This window comes from Cherax quadricarinatus, chromosome 23, assembly GCF_038502225.1.
Source record: "Cherax quadricarinatus isolate ZL_2023a chromosome 23, ASM3850222v1, whole genome shotgun sequence".
NCBI lineage: Eukaryota > Metazoa > Arthropoda > Malacostraca > Decapoda > Parastacidae > Cherax > Cherax quadricarinatus.
In genome coordinates this window covers 38071371-38094288 of record NC_091314.1, presented here as the reverse complement: position 1 = coordinate 38094288, position 22918 = coordinate 38071371, and the positions used below count along the sequence as shown (strand labels likewise).

The 22918-nt window shown below is 40.0% G+C and overlaps 1 protein-coding gene and 1 non-coding gene across 3 annotated transcripts in view; one reads left to right on the top strand and one right to left on the bottom strand.

The window, feature by feature from the left end:
* The window catches only part of LOC128685557 (uncharacterized), a 47643-nt gene that overhangs the window by 7440 nt on the left and 17285 nt on the right, over positions 1-22918 (top strand). The window contains exons 3-5 of one of the 2 annotated variants that reach the window (XM_070088093.1): positions 10682-10816; positions 16913-17041; positions 17237-17472. In XM_070088093.1, coding sequence (XP_069944194.1) covers positions 16949-17041; positions 17237-17472 — 329 coding nt within the window. In that variant the 5' untranslated portion in view covers positions 10682-10816; positions 16913-16948. The remainder of the gene's footprint in view (positions 1-10681; positions 10817-16912; positions 17042-17236; positions 17473-22918) is intronic. The other variant, XM_070088092.1, reaches the window with a different exon arrangement.
* Positions 19894-19965, bottom strand: TRNAM-CAU (transfer RNA methionine (anticodon CAU)). The gene has a single exon. It is a non-coding gene; the product is annotated as a tRNA-Met (tRNA).

The window sequence follows — 22918 nt, the reverse complement described above, 5'->3', positions numbered from 1 at the left end:
TAGGGACCTAAGAGTCTCTGTGCTATGGTATCTATTATAAGGTATATCTAACTGTCTAGCTATTTGCCAACACGTCTGTAATTTTAAAGTGTCAAGAGTAGCCTCTGTTAATTCATCTAATAATGACTTAATTTCTGGATCCATTTTCTTAATTCTCGCAAGGGAGCTTAATTTTAATGCAAAACAAATATGTACTTCAGGGTAAGTAGTTCCCGGACAGACAACCCATTTGTTACGACTTAATCTTCACCGTAACAATAGGGGCACAAATAACTATTTTTTTTTGTTAGTTTTATTTTATTACCAATCATTTAGTTTCATTGGTATTTGGTTAGTGAATTAAAATAACCACAAGCAATTATAAATGAAACACTATACAGCAAGAAACCCAATCTTACGTTCAAATTCCCATTAACAGAGTATGATACAATAATTTCAATTAATAATCTACTAATCTCTCCATTTAACTTTTAGAAAGGTCTAGGGTAACGAAATAGTTATCTTTCATAAGTGACATGAATTACCAGACTTCAGGAAACTAATGGCAAAGGCAAGACAATAGACTTGGTATAAAGTTTTAGTTTAAGCTAGGAGCTTTGGGTTGAAGACCCGTACCGAGTCAGAGCTAGGAGCTGACTGACTCACTCAACTACTTCATAGTATGACTTCAGCTCGGCCAGAAGGCGACGCGTGGCGTCAATTCTAGAACCACCAATTGGTCACTACAGTAGTGGTTACACATTCGTAATACCTAACCTAATAATAATATAATATAATATTATAGTTATAATAATCATGGGGAAAGATATAATATAATACAATATAATACAATGCGAGTACTGTTGATGATTCATACCGTACCCGATAATAATATATAGTCGAACCTGCTTTATCTAGCTAGTAATAAAGTGGTTCGCGATATATTATTACAGAACTTATTTTAACCAGGTCTTTTATTTTTGTATATAATGGAGTGAAGTAGGGGCGCGTAACACTTGTACTCCACCATTCATTACATTTTTATGGGCATTTAGAACAATTAAATTTGTTAGATGATGAGTTTTGGGCAGTAAGATAGGGTGTTTAGCATAATCACCCAATTCAGCATTTTGTAACCTACCTCTGCACCTAATTACATTGTTCTCTAAATACAGCCCCAATTTCTCTATTATGGAACCTTTCACAATTTTTCTTTCCATCATCAATTTAACCTCATTTCCATAGATTTCTTCTTGTACCCTCTTTATCCAATATTCAAGAGGATGTGAAAACTTATATGATATATTCATCTTGTTTAGAAATTTAAACACCAACTTAGTTACATTGATTAGTTTGGGTAAAGAAGAATACCTGTTTATATCAATGGCTAAGGAAGGACAAACTATTGGAGCGGTGGTCACAGTAATTTCAACAGGAGCAATATACGCCTTTTGTACAGGCCAATTAGCTTTATTTACCAACCAACTCGGTCCTATAAACCATGATACAGCATTTACAAATTTAGCATAAGATAAACCTCGAGACAAGAAATCAGCTGGATTCTCCTCACCAGGTATATGATTAAATGTTAACATATGCTGACCTAAACTATTATACTTCTCTTGCAGCTGATTAATTTCAGGGACTCTTTTGTACGTACACAATTTTACTGTTTCCATTATGAACCCATTCTAAGGATACCTCATTATCAGACCAAATTACAGTGTCGCTAATATTTATCTCCTGCAACTTATTTCTTATATAATTAGCTAACTTGACACCTACATAAATGGCTGTTAATTCCAACTGAGGTAAGGTATGTGATTTAATTGGAGACACTTTAGTCTTAGACATAACAAGAGAAATAACACTATTACATTGAAGATAAGCAACTGCTCCATATGCCAATTTTGAAGCATCACAAAAAATGTGGAGTACATTTTTCCCATTTGGATTGGCCACCAGGCGTGGGAACTCCAACATTGGAATTTTTTCATAATCACCAATTAATTCATCCCACCTGTTAATGAATTCCTCAGGTAGAATTTCATCCCAAGCACATTTAAGTTTCCATGCTTCCTGTATTAATAATTTCCCTCTTATAGTAAGGGGTGACACTAAACCTAGTGGATCAAAACATTTGGAAACTTCAGCAAGCAAGACTCTCTAAGTTAATTTATTGGGCATACTGTAATTATTAGGTTTTAACATTAACAAATCTCTCTCAGTGTCCCAAGTTAATCCTAATACATTACTACATTTTGGCACTTCATCTCCAGGGTAATCTTTACTTATTTTGTCCTTTAATTTGGACGAATTACTATTCCATTACCTCAGAGGCATATTTGCACTTTGCATTATTTTATTAGCCTCTCCATAAGTCATTAACAGTTCCTCTTCAGTTGATGTCACACCCAGGAAATTGTCCACATAAAATTGTTTGCTAATTACTTTACTCAATGGACTTTCCATATGTTTAAGGTATGCATTTATCATCGCTTGAAGTAGGAACGGACTGGATGTAGCACCAAATAATACGCTCCTAAAGCGAAAGGTTTTCAGAGGGCTAAGTGGGTCACTAGGATTCTCAGGCCATAAGAAGCGGGTACAATCCCGGTCAGCCTCTTGTAAACCCACTCTTAGGAAAGCTTTACTTATGTCAGCAGTAAAGGTATAATTCTTCACTCTGAAATTTAATAAGATATCTCCTAATTTTTCCGTCAACAACGGACCTGTCATCAAACAGTCCTTTAAACTAGGTACATTTTTGTTACTCCTGGCACTACAATTAAACACAATCCTCAAAGGAGTGGTCTTAGAATCCTCCTTCACTCCGTGATGTGGCAAATAGTGACCATAAATTTTAGTTTGCTCAGGAGGTACCTCTTCTATAAATTTATTAATTAACTGCTCAGCAATTATATCATTATAGGCAGTTAACAATTCTGGTGTCTTACTCAGTTCGCGGAGCTGAGCCTTTAATTGTCCATATTAACTCCAGTGTCAGCGTGCCTCGTTGTGCTCCGGGTTTTCTGGTGTTTTCACGGTGGCTCTTACGTGCTAGAACTTTAATTTGTGTCATCAATCCTATACGATACATCCCTCTAGCGCCTGGAACCAATCTTGGGCGGAAAACATTATATACTGAGTCAAAAAAGGAGAATTAGTGTGCACTACCTAGCAGAGTTTACTGCCAGAGGGGAATCATAGGCCTGTGTCCCGTGTGAAAAAAAATAATAATAATTGAACTTCGTGTCAGAGGAAAGAAAGTCTCCCTGAAAACATTGAGTATACATAGTGTATAGTGTATACTACAGTGGCTCCCTAGTATATTGATGATAAAGGCTAAAGTGTCATTTGAAAACAGGTGAATTTGTAAATGAAGTGATAAGCCTATAGAGGCAGGTGCCAGAAGTCGCCAGAAACTTACCACAGGTCAGCTGTTTTTTAATAATCTTCCTGGCCTGCTAGTGTACTCGCATATAATCTAGTGATACCAGTGAATAGCAGAATACAGTGTTGTAGTAGCAACTAACCAGTATTATAATGGTACTTAGTGGAGTGGAGTGACTTTCATTAGTTTCCTTTTTCTTGAAATACCAGACATATACTGTGAATTTCATATAACCTGTAGTTACCAGCGGTCGCAATATACATAACGAGAAGCAATTATTACTCCAGAAAAAGCGACCTTCCTCCAAAATTTGCACCAGTCAACTATAGTGATAATATAGCATTTATTGTGGTGGAGATGGAAAAAAAATAGAAAAGCTAGATACAGCGATTGATAAACAAGGGTTGAGGTCGACCGTTCGTCACTGTAGGAGTTGCCAGCAGTCACCGGCTCTTCAACACGCAAGTTATACTTTTGTATCAATCAAATCACATATTACTCGGGTAGATAATTTCCAGTAGATCCTTCATGTGTTAGCTCAAATCACCGACCAGTATGGTTTAAATAAGTGACCCACTGATCAGATCAGATAGACTGGTCCGAACCCTTGACTGGTCTGAACCCTTGACTGGTCCGAACCCTGGACTGGTTTCAAACGGTTTCGTTGTGCACTACCTAGCAGGTTATTAATAAAATATTCAAGAGGTTGCTAGTAGAATTGCAGTAAATCAACCATTCAAATCATTATGAAGCTGTGTGTAGTCTGTGGTCAGTCAAACAAACGGGCTTCCACATGCATAAATTGTCATTTTTGTGGAAATTGGTGCCACGCCCCTTGTGCAGATATCCAAGAACTAGCTACAAGCAGTATTAAAACAGGGAAGTGTTTTTGGGTATGCCCAAATGAGATAAATCTGTGGACTAAAATCACAAGGGTATTAAAAGAGGTCAACATCAAAGCTGCTTTCATAGAAAACCTGGAAGCTTTCTACAACAGATGGGAACATAAAAAGTCTGGGCTGAATGGTACTGTCCTTGATACTGGCCATGTAGTCAGAAACTGTAAGGCTGGAGATGATGTCCTGGTAGTCAGTAAATGTGGGGCTGATAGTGCTGTCCTGGGAGACAGTAATGGTGAAGCTGGAGGTGCTGTCCTGGGAGACAGTAATGGTGAAGCTGGAGGTGCTGTCCTGGGAGACAGTAATGGTGAAGCTGGAGATGTTAGGTAAGACACATATGCAACAGTTAGGTATCCTTATTATGAAACGTTTCGCCTACACAGTAGGCTTCTTCAGTCAAGTACAGAAAAGTTGATAGAAGCAGAAGATACTTGAAGACGATGTAATCAGTCCATCACCCTTAAAGTTTTGAGGTGGTCAGTCCCTCAGTCTGGAGAAGAGCATTGTTCCATAGTATGAAACAATATGGAGATGAAGTGACAGAATGGAGCTTTTTATAGCGCCAAGAGGTGAGACGTAGGCCACTAGGAGAGGTAAGAACTCAGATGTTGAAAGGTCAGGTCCCTCTCAAATCCAGCCGCTCTCACTAGTGGAAGTTGTCGAAGTTGATTGCAGGTCTGTACTAAGATACCCTTGTGTTGCAGTGTCTGACAGATTGAACATTAAAATGGTATAAAATACCGACAGGTTGTTAGGTAAGACACATATGCAACAGTTAGGTATCTTTATTATGAAACGTTTCGCCTACACAGTAGGCTTCTTCAGTCAAGTACAGAAAAGTTGATAGAAGCAGAAGATACTTGAAGACGATGTAATCAGTCCATCACCCTTAAAGTTTTGAGGTGGTCAGTCCCTCAGTCCATAGTATGAAACAATATGGAGATGAAGTGACAGAATGGAGCTTTTTATAGCGCCAAGAGGTGAGACGTAGGCCACTAGGAGAGGTAAGAACTCAGATGTTGAAAGGTCAGGTCCCTCTCAAATCCAGCCGCTCTCACTTTAAGGGTGATGGACTGATTACATCGTCTTCAAGTATCTTCTGCTTCTATCAACTTTTCTGTACTTGACTGAAGAAGCCTACTGTGTAGGCGAAACGTTTCATAATAAAGATACCTAACTGTTGCATATGTGTCTTACCTAACAACCTGTCGGTATTTTATACCATTTTAATGTTCAATCTGTCAGACACTGCAACACAAGGGTATCTTAGTACAGACCTGCAATCAACTTCGACAACTTCCACTAGTGAGAGCGGCTGGATTTGAGAGGGACCTGACCTTTCAACATCTGAGTTCTTACCTCTCCTAGTGGCCTACGTCTCACCTCTTGGCGCTATAAAAAGCTCCATTCTGTCACTTCATCTCCATATTGTTTCATACTATGGAACAATGCTCTTCTCCAGACTGAGGGACTGACCACCTCAAAACTTTAAGGGTGATGGACTGATTACATCGTCTTCAAGTATCTTCTGCTTCTATCAACTTTTCTGTACTTGACTGAAGAAGCCTACTGTGTAGGCGAAACGTTTCATAATAAAGATACCTAACTGTTGCATATGTGTCTTACCTAACAACCTGTCGGTATTTTATACCATTTTAATGTTCGAAGCTGGAGATGCTGTCCTGGGAGACAGAAATGGGGAAGCTGGAGATGCTGTCCTGGGAGACAGTAATGGTGAAGCTGGAGATGCTGTCCTGGGAGACAGTAATGGTGAAGCTGGAGATTTTGTCCAGGTAGTCGGAAATTATACGCAGGAAGGAATACATATAAATGACCTCATAGGGGACAGAAGCCATAGTAGGGAAACAAGTGTGGTCAAAGATAAGATAAAACCAATATTGCAAACTAGAAATACCGCAGGAAATAGCAAACAAGAGGACTCCACTAGCAATAGTGAGGATATATTACCAAAACCAACTGGTGGGGGCTCCATTGTTGGTGCTAGGGAGGATAGAAGTAAGACAGGGAAACATGCACCAACAGGGAATACAGTCACAGAAACCCAAGGCAAACGGAAACCAAGCCTGTGCACATACTATACACTCGGTATCTGCTGGCATGGGAAATCTGGAAAAAACAGATGGGACGTGCAACTATGACCACCCTAGAAAATGCCATGTCCATATGACAACAGGAAAATGCAAACTCCCTTCCTGTAAGCTTTTTCACCCTGAACTGTGTACCTCTTAGTACAGGAAAGACTGTGCTATAACTTAAATTGCCAGGCATACCATCTAAAGGGGACAAAAAGATACAAAACATCCAGGCCATGGGAAAACCTGGTAGCCACAGCCACTCAAGAGGGAGAGGTTTTTTAGTGCCAGGAAGGAAAAAAAACTGGCAGGAAATGGCAGAAATCGTACACCAAATCCAGTCATTCCTGGAGTGGAACCACAGTCGATGGCCTCCACTCCAAACCAACAGATACAGATACTAATGCCGGTAAAAAAATCCCCCCCCCCAGTACCAACAATACCACCAGTCCGATAACATTCTTCTTTGCAAATATACAGGGTCTAAAGCCAGCAACAAACAACAAAATACCTTTCATCCGTGGACTGCTTGCAGAGGCAAAGGCAATGTTCGCGGCTTTCACTTAGACCCACATTAAGGATCACTTGGACAATGAAATATGGATCCCAGGTTACAACCTATACAGATGTGACAGAGTGAACAGGCAAAAAGGGGGGGGGGGTTGGCCTGTACATTGCAGAGTCACTTGTTTGCACAGAACTGCTAAATGCCTCAAATGATGTAGTGGAAGTTTTAGCAGTAAAGGTCGAGAACCAAAACCTAGTCATTGTGGTAGTCTACAAGCCTCCGGATGCAACATCCCAGCAATTCCAGGAACAGCTGTTAAAAATTGACCACTGTCTGGAAAATCTTCCAGCTCCTGCACCCAACATCTTGCTCCTGGGGGATTTCAACTTAAGGCACCTAAAATGGAGGAATATAGCAAATAATATTGTTGCAGTAATAACACCAGGAGGCAGCTCTGATGAAAACTCACACTCACGCGAGCTTTTAAATCTCTGCACAAAATTCAATTTAAACCAGCAAATAATAGAGCCTACTAGACTGGAGAATACACTAGACCTCATCTTCACTAACAATGATGATCTGATAAGAAATGTCACCATATCAAAAACAATATACTCAGATCACATCATAATTGAGGTTCAGTCATGTATGCGCGGAGCCCCAGACCGACATAATGAGATTAGTCACGAGGGAGCATTCACCAAATTCAACTTCAATAACAAAAACATAAAGTGGGACCAAGTAAACCAAGTCCTAACCGATATAAGCTGGGAAGATATACTAAGCAACACAGACCCCAACTTATGCCTAGAACAGATTAACTCGGTGGCACTCGATGTATGCACAAGGCTTATTCCTCTAAGAAAAAGGAGAAGTAGATGTAAAACTGAAAGAGACAGGCGCTCCCTTTACAGGCGACGGAAAAGAATAACAGCGGCTAAAAGAGGTCAATATATCTGAAATGCGTAGGGAGACACTGGTCAGAGAAATAGCAAGCATCGAACTTAAGCTAAAAGAATCCTTTAGGAGTCAGGAATCGCGGGAAGAACTAAAAGCCATAAATGAAATCGAAAGAAACCCAAAGTATTTCTTCTCCTATGCCAAATCAAAATCGAGAACAACGTCCAGTATTGGGCCCCTACTTAAACAAGATGGGTCCTACACAGATGACAGCAAGGAAATGAGTGAGCTACTCAAGTCCCAATATGACTCAGTTTTTAGCAAGCCGCTAACCAGACTGAGAGTCGAAGATCAAAATGATTTTTTTATGAGAGAGCCTCAAAATATGATTAACACAAGCCTATCCGATGTTATCCTGACGCCAAATGACTTCGAACAGGCGATAAATGACATGCCCATGCACTCTGCCCCAGGGCCAGACTCATGGAACTCTGTGTTCATCAAGAACTGCAAGAAGCCCCTATCACGAGCCTTTTCCATCCTATGGACACGGGGGTCGTCCCACAGTTACTAAAAAGAACAGACATAGCCCCACTCCACAAAGGGGGCAGTAAAGCAACAGCAAAGAACTACAGACCAATAGCACTAACATCCCATATCATAAAAATCTTTGAAAGGGTCCTAAGAAGCAAGATCACCACCCATCTAGAAACCCATCAGTTACACAACCCAGGGCAACATGGGTTTAGAACAGGTCGCTCCTGTCTGTCTCAACTATTGGATCACTACGACAAGGTCCTAAATGCACTAGAAGACAAAAAGAATGCAGATGTAATATATACAGACTTTGCAAAAGCCTTCGATAAGTGTGACCATGGCGTAATAGCGCACAAAATGCGTGTTAAAGGAGTAACAGGAAAAGTCGGTCGATGGATCTATAATTTCCTCACTAACAGAACACTGAGAGTAGTCGTCAACAGAGTAAAGTCCGAGGCAGCTACGGTGAAAAGCTCTGTTCCACAAGGCACAGTACTCGCTCCCATCTTGTTCCTCATCCTCATATCCGACATAGACAAGGATGTCAGCCACAGCACCGTGTCTTCCTTTGCAGATGACACCCGAATCTGCATGACAGTGTCTTCCATTGCAGACACTGCAAAGCTCCAGGTGGACATCAACCAAATCTTTCAGTGGGCTGCAGAAAACAATATGAAGTTCAACGATGAGAAATTTCAATTACTCAGATATGGTAAACATGAGGAAATTAAATCTTCATCAGAGTACAAAACAAATTCTGGCCACAATAGAGCGAAACACCAACGTCATAGACCTGGGAGTGATCATGTCGGAGGATCTCACCTTCAAGGACCATAACATTGTATCAATCGCATCTGCTAGAAAAATGACAGGATGGATAATGAGAACCTTCAAAACTAGGGAGGCCAAGCCCATGATGACACTCTTCAGGTCACTTGTTCTATCTAGGCTGGAATATTGCTGCACACTAACAGCACCTTTCAAGGCAGGTGAAATTGCCGACCTAGAAAATGTACAGAGAACTTTCACGGCACGCATAACGGAGATAAAACACCTGGGAGCGCTTGAGGTTCCTAAACCTGTATTCCCTGGAACGCAGGAGGGAGAGATACATGATTATATACACCTGGAAAATCCTAGAGGGACTAGTACCGAACTTGCACACGAAAATCACTCACTACGAAAGCAAAAGACTTGGCAGACGATGCACCATCCCCCCAATGAAAAGCAGGGGTGTCACTAGCACGTTAAGAGACCATACAATAAGTGTCAGGGGCCCGAGACTGTTCAACTGCCTCCCAGCACACATAAGGGGGATTACCAACAGACCCCTGGTAGTCTTCAAGCTGGCGCTGGACAAGCACCTAAAGTCAGTTCCGGATCAGCCGGGCTGTGGCTCGTACGTTGGTTTGCGTGCAGCCAGCAGCAACAGCCTGGTTGATCAGGCTCTGATGCACCAGGAGGCCTGGTCACAGACCGGGCCGCGGGGGCGTTGACCCCCGGAACTCTCTCCAGGTAAACTCCAGGTATGCCATTCTGTAATTAGTGGGTGTTACAAAAAATGCGATTCTAAAAGCTTAGAGATCTCCAGTGAATACTAGAAAGGACTGCCCTTCTAGCATTCAGCCTGTTACTGGGTTTTCGTAACAATTAGTCAGTATCCTTGTCCAATTATCCATTAGAATTCAGTATGATTAAATAGTGCTTCATGATTACAACTGGTAGGCTACTAACTACAGAAATCAAAATTTAATATATTTATTAAGTTGTCTAGGTGTATATCAAATTAAATTAAATTAATCAGAGTAATCAAAATAATATTAATCACTTCTCTCGTGTACAGTATTATTGTGCTGAAAGCACATATCACATATTTATGTCTTAAGTACCGTCTGGTACATTAACATTTAATAATACAATATACAAATAAGTTTGTGTGTATGTGTGTAAGTGCTCTAAGTAGTTCGCTATGTCTCACGAATCGACTAGACTTGAATAAGTGACTGACAAAGTCCTCTCATCAACTAAGTTCTTGACCGACTGACAATCAGAACAGTCTGCTTGAACAATAAAAAGAATGCTAAGCCCAATAGCAATATAACAAGCAACTGCGACACAATCAGGATCAATGAGATAATATAACGACACTAAGTAGGGACCATCAGCAGATCCTCCACAAAAGTCACAAAACTCCCATACTACTGAATCTAAGTTCAGCATAAGAAAATCCCCGACTGTGATAGTACACAGATACCAGTACAAATTAGGTCAGAAGCTACAGCAGGACCTGAGTTGCTCAGAGTGTCTAAGAGACACACAACCTCAGTACAACGTCGAAAATCACTAAGTCTATACAATGTTCTGTGAACAGAGTCTCCAGAACCTACAACAATAATGAGACAGACGATCTTCCAACAAGGGCCAATAAGGGAGATTTAGGCACTTCTTGTCTGGAATACGCCCAACCACCAAGCGAGTCTAGACCAGACTGAATACTTCAGGCGAGGTGAGTACACCCCCCCCTCTATCACGTGATAGCTCCGTGGACAGCTGCTGCTCAATAACAACGAGAAGCCGGCAGAGTAACGAGCAAAGAGCGATAATTACAGTAGTTAGACAATCAAGACTTGAACTTTGAGCACATAATATATGTGTTACATCCTACTTAACAACATAACTAAGTCAAATAATAATATAAAGCAATATATTTACGATTTAGCTATTATCGCAAATATAAGCAATATAAAATTATATGAAAATTTAATATACATTATATATATATATATATATATATATATATATATATATATATATATACATCATATACATTGTAACCCATTCAGGGGTTGCAACAGTGGGCAACTCTGGATGGTTCAGTCTCCACCGAAGTCGTACCCAGTATTGTCCAGATTCAAATTTTATATCTCTCAGGTATTGCTCCTGAGTAAAAGAATCGTCTGGACTTTCTTCATTTACATTTATTCCAATGCTGTCTAATTCCCACAATTTATGCACTGGCTCAACACCATCCTCTATGGAAGAATTATACTGGGGCACGATTTCATGAGTAAGACACACAGTTATGGTATTTGTAGTTTCCTCTAGTCATGAATTATTATTACGAGGAATCCTACCATACATTACATGGCCTCCTGCAGTCTTCAAAAGGGTGACACCACATTTCTTTACCATACCCTTTACAAACGAGGCATAATAGTCACTACCTATCAAAATATTTATTGGGCCTACATAATCATCACTTACACCAGAAGGTGCTAAATTTACATTATGTGAAAGTCTTTCTGTAGCTTTACTAAGCCCTACTGTAGATATTTTCTCTGGAAGTCTATCTATAATTACTGTATTAACACGTTTTTTCTCATTGCCCAACCTGACAGTTACATAAATAGTGTCATACAATTGAGCTCTTTTGTCTGAGAGAAAACCAGATAATTTTAAAGTTGTGGGATCTCCCATCTGTACTTTCGTACCATCAAGACATTTACGTTTTATGAAAGTACGCTGGGATCCCTGGTCTAATAATGCAGTTACATTTTTTGATTTATGCCTTTTATCATCAATTTTTACCTGTAACACAGGTAAGGCTACTTCAGCAAAACCATCATTATTAACATTAGCAGCAATTTTTACATTAGCTACTGTTGTGTCAGGATTGTCAACATTATCATTATTATCAACATTATCATATAGACCCTTACACATGACTGTATGGTGTCTTCCTTTGTGACATTGATAACAGTTGTTTAATTTAGCATGACAATCCTTTACATTGTGATTACCTAAACACCTGATACATCTGTCAAGTTCCTCCAATCTTTCAACTTTATCATTCCATGAATTGTATGCATTGCAATTCTTAGAAAAATGAGTACCCTTGCAGAAGAGACAATCTCTCTTTTCTTTGACTGGTTTCTTATTAACTGGGCTACTCTTAGGAGGGTACTTATTCTTCTTACCTTGTGGAGAATCATTATTTCTGATTCCTGCTACTTGATATGTACCTATGCAACTCTGTTTAGGAAATGAATTTTGATTATTACTATTGGGATAATTTTTCCCTTTGTGAAACTTGACAGATACCTCAGAGTTATTATGTGTTGCATCTTTAAAATGAGTTAGTTGGCTGGTCTGCAACTGCACAATTAATTCTCGTAGACCTAGTCTTATTTCCTCCAGACCAAAATAACCCTTGTGATATTTGTTCGAGAGCCAAAAGGTGTTTTACAGCTTAATTTATTCTGTACCATGCCACTCAATAACCAGTCTGATTCCTTCAGATTATATTTGTAACTTAAAGTTTTGAGAGTGCTCTCCAGTTTAACTCTAAACTGCTGTAAACCTTTGTAAGTGTGATCTGGAGATTTTAAATTAACAATGATATTCACTACATCCAACCTACTTTGTTCTATATTACCATAAGTGACCTTCAACAAGTCAACTGCTTCCTTGTAAGAGTCATCTACATTGGGAAAGGCTTGTATGAGTATGTGAGCATCTCCTCTTACCTGTCCTTTGAGGTAAAATAATTTAGTTACACAGGCTAGGTCACTCCTGTCATGCACAGCTGCTTTAAAAATTGACCAAAACTCCTCCTAGTTTTCTCCAGGTTTAAATACAGGTAAACATAATTCTGGGAGTTTTGGCAAAGACATATTATTTGTTGGAGTAGACTGATTAACTTCCTGGTTTACACATTTTAATTTATTCAAGGCCTGACTTTTACAAGAAAGAATCTTTTCCTCTAATTCATAATACTGATTAATCATAAGATCTACTTCAGTCTCATCTACACAGTTTACTAACAAATCTCTTTCATATTTCTTGCAATATAATTTGTATGAATCATATCTATTCCCCAAAGCATCTAAATACAATTTTAAATCATCAGTATTCACAGTTTCTTGATTCATTAATTCCAAGCATTTATTGTATGCTTTTGTTACATGCCCCTTTCTAGCTTGCAGAGATGCTTCCTTTACTCTATATTCCATATGTTTCTCTTCTACATTAATTTCCTCATTTTCAGCCATGATGCAATGTATTAAATTCAACTTAATAACACTGATTACAACTTACAACACTAATACAACTTACCTTTGAATAAATCCTAGCTACTTGAGCTCAGCAATTACATGTAATAAAATAATATAAACTTCAAATGTTCATTAATACAAACCTTCAGCCAGCCTTGGCTCATCAAAATTATTGTACAAATTAATATAAATCCTTGCCAGAATTTGGCATAGCAAAATTAATATTATACACATTAATATAATTAGCAACACTTGGCTTATCAATTACACATACACTGATATAAATCTTGGCCAGAATTGTCTTATCAAATTAGTATTATACAAATTAATATAAACTTAGCCAGACTTGATTTATCAAAATTAATATTATACAATTAGTATAAATCCTTGCCAGAATTTGGCATAGCAAAATTAATATACACATTAATATAATTAGTTACACTTGGCTTATCAATTACACATACACTGATATAAATCTTGGCCAGAATTGTCTTATCAAATTAATATTATACAAATTATAAATCCTTGCCAGAATTTGGCATAGCAAAATTAATATTATACACAATATAATCTATAGCGTGGGGGCGGGGGGGCGGGGGGGGGCGTGGGGGGCGGGGGGCAACGTATGTATCTATGCTCAATTTTATCTGAGAGAAACATCTCAGTAAAAGCGTGATCTCCGATGTGTCTTTTCTTCGTTATTGTTAACAGTATGTTAGTGCAAGCAGCGAGTACCTTGTATTGTGAATATAAAGTGAGTGGTATACTCGTGAAGGAAGGAGAGACCAGTACACGGTGGATGGTATACTCGTGAAGGAAGGAGAGACCAGTACACGGTGGATGGTATACTCGTGAAGGAAGGAGACACCAGTACACGGTGGGTGGTATACTCGTGAAGGAAGGAGACACCAGTACACGGTGGGTGGTATACTCGTGAAGGAAGGAGAGACCAGTACACGGTGGGTGGTATACTCGTGAAGGAAGGAGACACCAGTATACGGTGGGTGGTATACTCGTGAAGGAAGGAGAGACCAGTACACGGTGGGTGGTATACTCGTGAAGGAAGGAGAGACCAGTACACGGTGGATGGTATACTCGTGAAGGAAGGAGAGACCAGTACACGGTGGGTGGTATACTCGTGAAGGAAGGAGAGACCAGTACACGGTGGATGGTATACTCGTGAAGGAAGGAGAGACCAGTACACGGTGGATGGTATACTCGTGAAGGAAGGAGAGACCAGTACACGGTGGGTGGTATACTCGTGAAGGAAGGAGAGACCAGTACACGGTGGGTGGTATACTCGTGAAGGAAGGAGAGACCAGTACACGGTGGGTGGTATACTCGTGAAGGAAGGAGAGACCAGTACACGGTGGATGGTATACTCGTGAAGGAAGGAGAGACCAGTACACGGTGGATGGTATACTCGTGAAGGAAGGAGACACCAGTACACCGTGGATGGTATACCTGTAAAGGAAGGAGAGATGTTATAATAGGGAAACTCAGGATATTTTCCCAGAATGGCTGGTAGTATGCCACTCGGAATAAAATACTTTGACATTTCTTGTATATCTGTGAGCGAGTTGTCCCTCAGGTTTTGATATTTTTCTGCATACCCGCACATAATGATGCAGGTGTGACAAAAGTTCCTCTAGCAATATTTGCATTCTGTTAGGTATACATGAGCCTGTGGTGCAGACTACCAGAGGTACCTGCAGCCCGGCTGAAGCAGGGCAGTAGTGACTTCCGAGATATTGCTGATTTTCTTGGATGCATCATAAACATTTTCCTGAGTCCTTAGTTTAATATGTTTATTATGCACCCCATACCCATCCTGTGGGCGGTAGTCAAAAGATTACAGAGGTACATAATTGGTCCAGGGACTGGACTCCAAAGTTTTGATAGCTGAGCAAGTTACAGAGGTAATGAACTCACAATTTACAAAGGTAATGAACTCACAATTTACAAAGGTAATGAACTCACAATTTACAAAGGTAATGAACTCCAGGTAAGTCTGGTCACAATCATGACAAGTTACAAAGGTATTTACAGATTACAGAGGTACGTAATGGGTCCAGGGACTGGGCCCCCAAAGTTTTGATAGCTGAACTAGGTACAAAGGTAATGAGCTCACAAGTTACAAAGGTAATGAATTCTGTAGAATGGTTACTTACGTTTATACTTTGGCTACAATCATGAACAAATTATAGAGTAATGAGCAATTCACACTTCCACACCCGGTCACAACTGTAATGAGTTATTGGTGCAAATATTGATTGTTGAGTCACACACACACACACACACACACACACACACACACACACACACACACACACACACACACACACACACTTTAGTTTAATATCTTTATGCACCCCATACCCATCCTGTGGGCGGTAGTCAAAAGATTACAAAGGTACATAATGGGTCCAGTGACTGGACCCCAAAGTTATGATAGCTGAACTAGTTACAAAGGTAATGAACTCCAGGTAGATCTGGTCACTAATCATGGCAAGTTACAGAGGTAATTAATCAGCTTCACTCCTATACATGGTTACAGTCATGAACAAATTACAAAGTAATGAACCACTGATACGTCCACACCTGGTCACAATTGTAATGAGTTATAAATACAAATATTAAGTGGATCATACACCCACACTAGTGCGCGCGCGCACATACACACACGAGGGCGCACGCACGGACATGTGCACACGAGCGTACAAATATATGCATACACACAAGGACGCACACCCACACACACACACCCACACACACACACACCAACACCCACACACACACACCCTCACACACACCCACACACACACACTCACACACACCCACACACACACACCCACACACACACACCCACACACGAACACACACACCCACACATTCACACACACACCCACACACGCACACACACACACACACACACACGCACACACACACACACACACCCTCACACACACCCGCACACACACCCTCACACACACCCACACACACGCACGCACGCACACACACACACACACACACACACACACACACACACACACACACCGTGTAACTTAGTTGAAGCTCTTTTTGTATTATTGTCCACACACTGGGTAGTCGTTAGTTTAACATCTTTATTATGCACCTATCCTGTGGGCGGTAGTTGGAAGATTACAGAGGCATATAATGGGTACAGGGACTGGGCCATAAAATTTTGAAAGCTAAAAATGTTACAGTGGTAATTTAATGAATTATTTACATGCTTATACCTGGTTACAATCGTAATGAGGTATTTATGCAGACATGATTTAAGTTACAAAAATATTTATTACTGTGTAGCTTAATATGTATGTGGTTTTGAGAATTTAAGTAAATTTAGGTAGCGTGAAGGGTCAGTTTAGCAACATAACAGCAGTACATAAGTCATGGTGTTGTACAGTGAACCAGCAATATCGTACCTAGGAGTTAGTCGACTCCAAATGGAAATAAGCCACTGATTGGTTTACCATGGATTAGTATCCCTTACTGGTTCGTAAACTGACAAATGTTTTCTTCAGGTGGCAGTGGTCGGGTGCCGGGGCCATGGACGTCTGATGGAGCCACCATCACGGGCCACAGCATGGCGCCTGGGTTGGCCTACTCCCATAGACTACAACGACAACCAAGGCTTCTGTGGAGGCTTCAATGTAAGTCTTTTCAGCCTCGATTTTTTGCTTATAAATTTTCCCGTTAACCAGACATTATGCACATATCATTAGTTTTAAAATATCAGCCATAGCATTAATATAACTGCTCTAATACACCTACGTAAGATTTAGCGCTAAAACATATTTGATGAGTGTCGATGTAAACAAAAACTGACCAACGGACAACGTTTTCAGCAACAACACGAAGTTAATGACGGGAAATGTGGTGTGTGTGGTGATGCCTGGGACCAGCACCCCAGGCCTCACGAGGCTCCTGACGGTGTTTACGCTACAGGCACCATCGTCAAGCATTACACACAGGGGCAGATAATCAATGTCACCGTGGACATCACCAGCAACCACCGTGGACACTTCGAGTTCAGGATCTGCCCAGACCCAGAGGTGGAAGCTACTCAGGACTGTCTCGACAAGTAAGTGACACATTGTTCATGAATGGTATACAATACCGACAAGATGAAAATTAGACACATGTACAACATCTGGGTATCTTTAATGTAGACGTTTCGCCATCCCGTGAATTTATCAATACAGATTCTAGGACATAATTTGAAGACAGTAGAACTATATACAGAAGATGAGGTAATCAGTCCCTCAACCTTGGAGTTGGTGTGAAGGGCACAGTAGTCGTGAAGAATCTGGAGCACAGGCAAGAAGGCTGGCTGGTTCAGAGGACAACTCCACAACCTTCTTCACTACTACTAACCCGTCCTTGGGTATGACCTACTTCCACTGGGGAATCCTGCCTACCAGTGACAATGGCTTCGTCTGCTACCCGTCCTATTTTCACCTGACTCTAGTATATAAGCGTCAGCCTTCTTGCCTGTGCTCCAGATTCTTCACGACTACGGTGCTCTTCACACCAACTCCAAGGCTGAGGGACTGATTACCTCATCTTTTGTATATAGTTCTACTATCTTCAAATTATGTCCTAGAATTGTATTGATAAAACCACTGGATAGCGATACGTCTACATTAAAGATACCCAGATGTTGCACATGTGTCTAATTTTCAAGAGATACATCATGCAAGAATTAGTTGTGTCACCTTAGCGGCTAGTTTATTGTACACCCGCAGCTCATCCTGTGAGCATTAATACAAAGGTTGAATGTTTGGACACTCTAAGATATAATGTTCCGGTTTATGACCCTAGGTAAATTCCAGGTAAACTCCAGGTATCTGTTTACACACTTTGCATTTTATGTCATTAACATCTCCCTACAAACCGTACTGCCAGATACTTGTATCCTAGATTTAGTCTGTCAGTAACAACATCCTGCAATGATCTTGTTACTTTCCTCATAGATGTTTAACTTGAAATATTTCACTATTATGAATAATGGATCTATTAATTCCTATCTGTATTGTTTGAATCTCGTTTGTGGTTCCTTTCTGACAATGTTTTTTTAAACTCTTCTTTGAAAATCAAAATTATTTTCTTTATTTAATGCATGTTTAGCTAATCCATCAACTCTGTTATGCTCCTGGAGGCCTGTGTGAGAGGGGATCCACAAAAACTTAACTGCAATATCTTTTTCAATCATTTGTGTATATCTGTGCCTAACTTCATACACAATCATGTTACATAGAGTACACTCAGGTTTCAGGATATTTAGAGCAAGTAATGAGGAGAGCGAGACAGTTACAATTTAATTGTGTGCGATCGTTGTTTCCACAAACTTGAGAGTAACAAACATGGCCAACAGTTCAGTTTGTAAGGTGGAAGCCCAATTATTAATTTTAATACACAATAACAGTACTTCCTGACCCCCTACTGTCAGGCTTAAGGGAATCGTCAGCGTAGATAGTCTGTGTGATAGTATTATTTGTCCTAAGGTCGTGTATGTGTTCCAGAGTACTGGTTTGAGTAAGTAATCGAAGTTGAGGATTGTGCATGATTAGTTTCTTGGGAGGATAGGTGGGCATAGCGATTTCAGAAGTTGCTGTCTGCCACGGTGGATGGAAATGCTGTAGTTTCTTAACATGATACAGACTATGCAGTCCAAATATTTTTATGTGGGGTCACTGTTATATGAATTCATCTTGAACATTAAAATGGTATAAAATACCGACAGGTTGTTAGGTAAGACACATATGCAACAGTTAGGTATCTTTATTATGAAACGTTTCGCCTACACAGTAGGCTTCTTCAGTCAAGTACTGTGGAACAATGCTCTTCTCCAGACTGAGGGACTGACCACCTCAAAACTTTAAGGGTGATGGACTGATTACATCGTCTTCAAGTATCTTCTGCTTCTATCAACTTTTCTGTACTTGACTGAAGAAGCCTACTGTGTAGGCGAAACGTTTCATAATAAAGATACCTAACTTTTGCATATGTGTCTTACCTGAATTCATCTTATTCACTTGTCCCAAGAGTTAATAGTTCCAGTAATTCTTTAGACACGTTGTTTTGATTAGCAGGCAGCAGCTTCACTCCTGTCAGGACCTGATTTCACGTACTCTGTCAGCAGCACTAGGTAGTTATATTTAAATTTTTCCTCATATTAAGAATTTTGGTGGTTATAGGACAACCCAAAACAATTCTCAGGGCTTCATTTTTTCAAGTCTTGCAATGCTTTTACTGTGTTGCAGAACTAATACTGTTGCATTGTAAATTATCAACGATCTTATGTATGCTAAGTACATATTTTTTGCAATGTTAATATTTACACTGGGAGAGTTACACTGAAGTTTAAAGATAGAATAACCTGTGAGGCTATATTTCTTCCGATCTAAAGTATTGACATATCTAATTTTCAACATATTTATTAAGTTGGGCTCCATTACGTCCCTTCATGATGCATTTCACACATTCACTACAAAAAACAGTGTAGCAGAGCGTGGTTTCGATCCACGGACCTCTGGGTTATGGGCCCAGCACGCTTCCACTGCGCCACTCTGCTGGCGTCGTTACTTCTCTGTCAGACTCTACTTCAACTCATTTATTCTGTTTTTCAACATTTGACTGGAATCTCTTGTTTCATGTTTTTTTTGTGTGTAAAATCTGCTTCTGTTCCTTCTTTCATTAATTCCACTTACTAGCCCTTCCACTAAATAATTTCTTCCCCATAATTTGACCCCCACGGCATCAATGACAACAATAAGTCAATTTGACTTTTTTATTATAATAATAATAATAATAATAATAATAATAATAATAATAATAATTTATTTTAACATGATACAATGTACAGATATGGGTGACAGTTGTACAACAGAAAGCTCACAGTTATATAGAACATGATACTTTGTAAGACAATTATAATCCAAAATTGTGTAAAACTGTACCTAACATCAAAGCTACATTACTATTGATCATACAGTCATGGGTAATGGGAATAAAACAGTATTTAAATGACTTACTAGTTTCCACTCGTGTCCTGGTTGTGTTACCTCCAACATCCACCAGTTCTCTTCTTTGTCAACACTTTTGAGTATTTTGTACGTAGGGATCATGGCTCTTAATTTTCTGTTTCTCAGTATCATGTGGTTCAGCTTCAGGACTATGGTGGTAGCAATTTGTTGATCTAGATGAATTAGTGACTGCTTCAGTGGATGTACTGGATAGAGGGTGTCTGTGGGTTCTGAATGGTTAGGTTAGTGATCCATGTCTAGTTATATGTGGAATCCAGACTAGAAACCTGCCATCTCATTCCTAATTACCTGAATTAATTCTTACATACCTCTATCACACTTGGGTAGTTGTGTGGAGACGGTTGCACTGTAGATCTCTGGTGGAGGTAATCGCTAAGACCATTTACATATGGTCTGAAAGTACAAAGAATGCGCTTTCAGTATTACTTCAGGTTACGTGAACCTGGGGGTCGCTGTGGGTTCGGTCACCTGAGATACCTGTACGAGTCACGTGTAACTGCCTAGAACTTTAGCAAGATATCTGTTATCACGGCGAAATTATCTAATTCGCATACTAATGTGGTATCGAATGTTAGAATACTTCACTGCACAGCTTCAGGATAAGTCGTCCTACACTCTAAAGTTTCGTGAGTGACTAAGCACAGGTGTAACCGGACAGGGGGTCAGGGCACTCAACTGGTTGGTACAAGTGCCTGCTGTCCATAATGTGTGGGTTGTGAGAGGTGTTACACTTAATAAGCTACGTCTAACTTAGCTTACATACATATAAATAGCAGTGTATAGCACATTAGCCTACGGAGGCTTCATTACTAAATTAAGTCTTACAAATTAAGAGTGTATGAAGAATATGTCACCATCTATAGGCATAGGTGGGTCTGCTTGTCCCCTCCCCCCCTCCCCCAACCTGGAGGAGTTTTAACAGTGTGGGAAATCAGCTATATGATTTTTCCAAAGTGGAAATGATGCACACGTTTCCTTATACCTGCTGCTCATGTTCACCTAGCAGAAAGTAGGTGTCAGCCGACTGTCGTGGGTCGCATCCTTGTGAACATTAAAGAGCCAAAGTGCAAATAAACCAGATAATCTGATGACACGGCTTTGTTGGGTTATTCTGGGTTACTAAACCATCTGGTTAATAATCAGAATAAAATCTTGACGAGGTTGACTCTAGTTGATGGCTGGACTCTACCTTCTTATATTGTACTCCAGAGTTCCTCTTATCTTCTGGAATGATTCCAGTGGATCCAGGGACCGGGCCTCAAAATTTTGATAATAAGTTACAATGGTAATGAACTTTAACGGGTGTCACTTGGCTCAGTTGACAACACTCTCAGCTCACACCCTGAGTGTGTTCAATCCCCGGCACGGGTGCAAACACAAGGTATGTTTCTTTACACCTGCCGCCCCTGTTCACCTAGCAGTAAGTAGGTACCTGGGTGTTAGTCGACTGTTATGGGTGGCATCCTGGGGGTGGTAGTATACCTCAGATAGTGCTGGGCTTTGAAATGAGGTGAGGCAGGATAACAACTTAGCTTGTAAAACTGATGTGTAAGAAAATCAGGTTACTATGGTAATGTTACGAAAACTGAAGCATCAATAATTGGACTTAGAAAGTTTATTTAGACACAGCTACACGTAAGTATAATTACCACAGATACTAATAGATGTGTAAATTAACCAGGATAACCCGAAAAAAAAGCTAAAGTGATTTATTTCCATTGGAGTCCTTGAATTTCCTTCAAACTGAATTATTTACTGCCAGCGCTCAAGTGCGTCATGTATCTAAAGTTGATACTTTAATTGTAAATGATTCTCTGTCATCCATAATAGTGGACAGGAACCTTGAGTTGTTTCCTGTCTCCATGGTAGATAGATTTTGAACATTAAAATGGTATAAAATACCGACAGATTGTTAGGTAAGACACATATGCAACAGTTAGGTATCTTTATTTCGAAACGTTTCGCCTACACAGTAGGCTTCTTCAGTCGAGTACAGAAAAGTTGATAGAAGCAGAAGATACTTGAAGACGATGTAATCAGTCCATCACCCTTAAAGTTTTGAGGTGGTCAGTCCCTCAGTCTGGAGAAGAGCATTGTTCCGTTGTCTGAAACAATATGAAGTTGAAGTGACAGGATGGAGCCTTTATATAGTGCCAGGAGGTGAGACGTAGGTTGCTTTGGGAGGGCAGGTCCCTCTCAAACCCAGCCGTTCTCACTAGTAGAGGTCGAAGTTGATGGTCTGTACCAAGATACCCTTGTGTTGCAGTGTCTGACAGAATGAACATTAAAATGGTATAAAATACCGACAGATTGTTAGGTAAGACACATATGCAACAGTTAGGTATCTTTATTTCGAAACGTTTCGCCTACACAGTAGGCTTCTTCAGTCGAGTACAGAAAAGTTGATAGAAGCAGAAGATACTTGAAGACGATGTAATCAGTCCATCACCCTTAAAGTTTTGAGGTGGTCAGTCCCTCAGT